The following is a 4,410-nucleotide window of genomic DNA, read 5'->3' as shown; positions in this document are numbered from 1 at the left end:
CACGGTCCTCTGTGCAAAACCCTCCAGTGACTCCCATCTCGCTCCGAGGAAGGCCGACAGCTTTAAAAAAAAGACCTCCCGGGAGTCAGGTCGAGCCAGGTGCCCAAGAGCGAGCGCGCAGCCCCGCAGCTCGAGCCGCCCGCGCCGCGAGATCGGCACCGGCGCCCCCGAGAGCGAGCCCCGCTAACCGCCGACCACCCGCCACCGAGGTGCCCGAGAGCGAGCAGAGGTGGCGGCATGAGCGAGGCAGGCCAGGCCACCACCGCCGCCGCCGCCGCCGCCGCCCTCCCGAAGGCCCCGGCGGAGGCGGCCGCCGCGGCCCCCCAGGACCCCGCGCCCAAGAGCCGGGTGGGCAGCGGCGCGCCCCAGCCCGCGGCCCCAGCGCCCGCCGCCCTGGTCGCCGGGAAGCCCGGTGGCACCGCGGCCCCCGCCGGCAGCGAAGACGCCGAGAAAAAAGTTCTCGCCACCAGAGTCCTGGGCACTGTCAAATGGTTCAACGTCAGAAACGGGTATGGATTTATAAATCGAAATGACACCAAAGAAGACGTGTTCGTGCATCAGACGGCCATCAAGAAGAACAACCCACGCAAGTATCTGCGCAGTGTAGGCGATGGCGAGACGGTAGAGTTTGACGTGGTGGAAGGACAGAAGGGCGCAGAAGCCGCCAATGTGACCGGCCCGGATGGCGCTGCTGTGGAAGGGAGTCGCTATGCTGCTGAGCGGCGTCGTTACACACGTGGCTACTATGGCAGACGCCGGGGACCTCCCCGCAACTGCGCTGGGGACGAGGAGGAGGAAGGCGACGGCAGCAGGGAGCCCCCCGCCCCCGGCCGGCGGTTCCCCGGGGCCCGCAATCAGCTGCGCCGCCCCCAGTATCGCCCTCAGTACCGGCAGCGCCGGTTCCCGCCGCACCACGTAGGACAGACCTTCGACCGTCGCTCACGGGTCTTTCCCCATCCCAACAGAATGCAGGCCGGTGAGACTGGACAAGGGAAGGGTGGGGTCCCAGGGGGAGCACACCTGAAGGGACCCGCTTACCGCCCCAGGTACCGTAGGGGGCCTTCCCGCCCACGACCCGCCCCGGCTGCTGCAGAGGCTGGAGATAAAGAGAATCAACAAGCGGCCAGCGGTCCAAACCAGCCATCTGCTCGTTACCGGCGTCCCTACAGCTATCGGCGTCGCCCCCGTCCTCCTACCGCTCCTGCACAAGATGGCAAAGAGACCAGGGCAGGGGAAGCACCCACCGACTGAGAACCCTGCTCCAGCCACCGAGCAGCGCAGTGCTGAGTGACACCAGGCTCCCCAGGCACCTTCACCGTCCACAGGGTGACCTAAAGTACTAATGACTATTCAAAAATAAAATAAAGCAAAAAGCAGACCACGACCTTACCAACACCAAAGAAACAGCCAAGCAATAAAGTGGAAGACTAACCAAGATTTGGACATTAGAATGTTTACTATTATTTCTCTAAGAAACTAACAACTACAAAGAAAAATGTCAGCAGAGTTTTTCAGAAAGCTGAGATCCCAGGAATGCCTGCACAGAAGACAAGAGAGCACCCTCCCCAGTTTCAGCAACCACTAGATTTATATATTTTTTTTCCTGGTTTTTACTGTTTTGCTAATATGAATTGAGAAAAGAAATATTCACACATGGGGAAAACCCCAACCAAAGAAATCTGAAATATGTAGTACATGCTTTTTTCCCCCCTTTTTTGTTCATTTTGGATGCTGGTGCTAAACTGCCAAGTGTCATGATTTAAAAAGAAATTGTATGCCCTTCTTATTTATTTCTAGGATGAGGGGAGGAGAACATTTTTGCTTTCTTGTGTGACTCTCTTTGAAAATGTGCAGTTAAGAATTTCCTCAAAAATAAAATGTTTACCCTTCAAAGGAAAAAAAAAAAAAAAAAAAAAGAGCTACCAGGTCCAACAGGATCCCCAGCATGGCTAGCTCCCACGCCTCAGGCAAATCTCTACTCAAATATCACCTTCTTTTTTTTTTTTTTCTATTTATTAATAGTTTTATTATGTTTTTAAGAACAAAGTATCTTAGTGGGTTCTTTGCACATTAAAATCATTAGTCTCGTTGCTGTACTTGTCCATGTGCATTCATACTTTCACATTTCTGCATCTTTGTTGATTATGTGGAGGGACAATAACAGAAAGCATGGTTAGAAGTCAAGTGTGGCGGTGGGGTCTCAAAAGAACGAAATACTACCATTCGCAGCAGCATGGATGGACTTAGAAAAAATTATATTAAGTGAAATAAGCCAGGCACGGAAAGAGAAATACCGCATGTTCTCACTTATTTGTGGGAGCTAAAAATAAATAAATACACAAACAAACGGGGGCAGGCAGGGAAGAAGACACAACAGTCACAATTCCTTGAACTTGTTAAGACAAGTGAACAGATACGATGTTGATGGGTGGGAGGGGGTGGGGGGGAGGGAAAAATTGGTAAAGGGACATGAAAATCAACTACATTGTATATTGATAAAATAAAACAACAAAAGCAATCATGGCATGGGCAGCTACAACTGTAATCTTTAACTGAAACGCAAATCTTCTGAAAATCAAACAAAATAATTCTCTATCCATTCACTTAGTTATAGAGACTATTAAATTTTAATGGTTCTTGAGGAAAATGTAAGGATGTTGACAGTCAATAAAATCAAATTGTCCTCAATCCTGAAGCCAGCTCATTAACTGAATTCAAAGGATTGTCACAAAATGTTTCAATGAGTAAATTTCTCCATGGGAGCTGGCCGGTGGCTCCCTTGGGAGAGCAAGATGCTAAGAGCACCAAGGTCAAGAGTTTGGATTCCTATACCAGCCAGCCACCAGGAAAGAAAAAAGTAAATAAATTTCTTCATGTTAAGAAAATTTCTCAACATGAGGCACTATCTACTATGCACTTAACATTTTACAGCTTCAATTGCTAATCCTCACAACAACCAGCAAGGTATTATTATTCCCTTTTTACAGAGGGAGAAACAGGCTCAAAGTCCTCACTTAGCTCAATGTCCCAAAGTGGTTTATCCACCAGAGCTAGGACCAAAACCAACATCTGATGGGCCCCAAGTTTTTCTCACTATACCAGGTTGCTCTAAATGTCACCTTCTTATTGTCTGACCTCCCTTTTTGAATAACAAACGCGTTGCCCTAGCCCTCCCTATGCTCCTCTGGATTTATTTTTCTCCCTGAATTATTATCACCATCCAACATACCAAAAATTTTACTCATATTTTCTTTGCACATTTTCTCCAGTAGAATGTAAGCACCATGGAAACAGCGATTCATGTCTGCCGTGTTTGCAGGTTGATGCCCAGTCACATTAGTGGCCAGATAAAACTTGAAACTTGCCAAACACTCAGCAAGTCACTGTGCTAGGCCGTGAGAGTAGATAATCAGCAAGACAGACAGGGTTACTGCTTTTACAGGGGTTATAAACTAGAGTTGTACTGTCCAATATAGTAGTCACTAGTCACATGTGACTGTTTAAATTTAAATTAAGTAAAATTGGGGTTATAAACTAGAGTTGTACTGTCCAATATAGTAGTCACTAGTCCCATGTGACTGTTTAAATTTAAATTAAGTAAAATTAAGTTTAAATTGTTAAAATTAAGCAGAATTGAAGATTCAGTTTTTCAATAACACTAACCACATTTCAAGTGCTCAATAGTCTCATTGGCTAGTGACTTCCATGTTGTACACTCCAGAGGTAGAACATTTCCACCATCACAGACAGTTCAATTGGATAATGTTGGTAGAAATTTTATCACTAAAATGGGCAAAGGAGCCAAATAAGCATTGCTCAGAGGAAGATATACGAATGGCCAACAGACACATGAAAAAATGCTGAACATCATTAAGCATCAGGGAAATGCAAACCAAAACCACACTGAGATATCATCTCACCCCTGTTAGACTGGCTATTATCAAAAAGACAGAGAATAGCAAATGCTGGTGAATATGAGGAGAAAGGGGAACTCCCTACACTGTTGGTGAGACTGTGAATTAGTGCAGCCGTTATGGAAAACAGTATGGAGTTTCCTCACACAACTACAGGTAGAACTGCCATATGATCCAGCAGTCCCACTGCCGGGTTTATATCCAAAGGAATGGAAATCACAATGTTAAAGTGATACCTGCACTCCCATGTTTATCACAGCTCTATATACAATAGCCAAGAGTTGGAGACAACCTAAATGCCTATCAACAAATGACTGGATAAAGAAAATGTGGTATATATACACCACGGAATACTTCTGTGTCACCAAAAAAAAAAAAAAAAAAAAAAGAATGAAATTCTGCCATTTGCAGCAACGAGGACAAACTTAGAGAAAATTTAGGTCAAGTGAAATAAGCCAGGCACAGAAAGAGAAATACCACATGTCCTCACTCATAA

The 4,410-nt window shown here is 46.6% G+C and overlaps 1 protein-coding gene across 2 annotated transcripts; it reads left to right on the top strand.

Annotated features, from left to right (window-relative positions):
- The first annotated feature begins 237 nt into the window (after positions 1-237).
- On the top strand, positions 238-1,251 carry LOC134391889 (Y-box-binding protein 3-like). Of its 2 annotated transcripts, XM_063074576.1 has the most exons (2): positions 238-777; positions 973-1,251. In XM_063074576.1, exons 1-2 carry the CDS (start codon positions 238-240, stop codon positions 1,249-1,251), a joined length of 819 nt encoding a protein of 272 aa, XP_062930646.1. The 2 variants fall into 2 exon arrangements, with proteins under 2 accessions (XP_062930646.1, XP_062971884.1); XM_063115814.1 differs by having other exon boundaries at positions 238-1,251.
- The last annotated feature ends 3,159 nt before the right edge of the window (positions 1,252-4,410 follow it).

The sequence above is a fragment of the Cynocephalus volans genome, chromosome 1, assembly GCF_027409185.1.
Source record: "Cynocephalus volans isolate mCynVol1 chromosome 1, mCynVol1.pri, whole genome shotgun sequence".
NCBI lineage: Eukaryota > Metazoa > Chordata > Mammalia > Dermoptera > Cynocephalidae > Cynocephalus > Cynocephalus volans.
The sequence above is the reverse complement of the archived record's forward strand: the minus strand, read 5'-3'. Positions and strand labels throughout refer to the sequence as shown.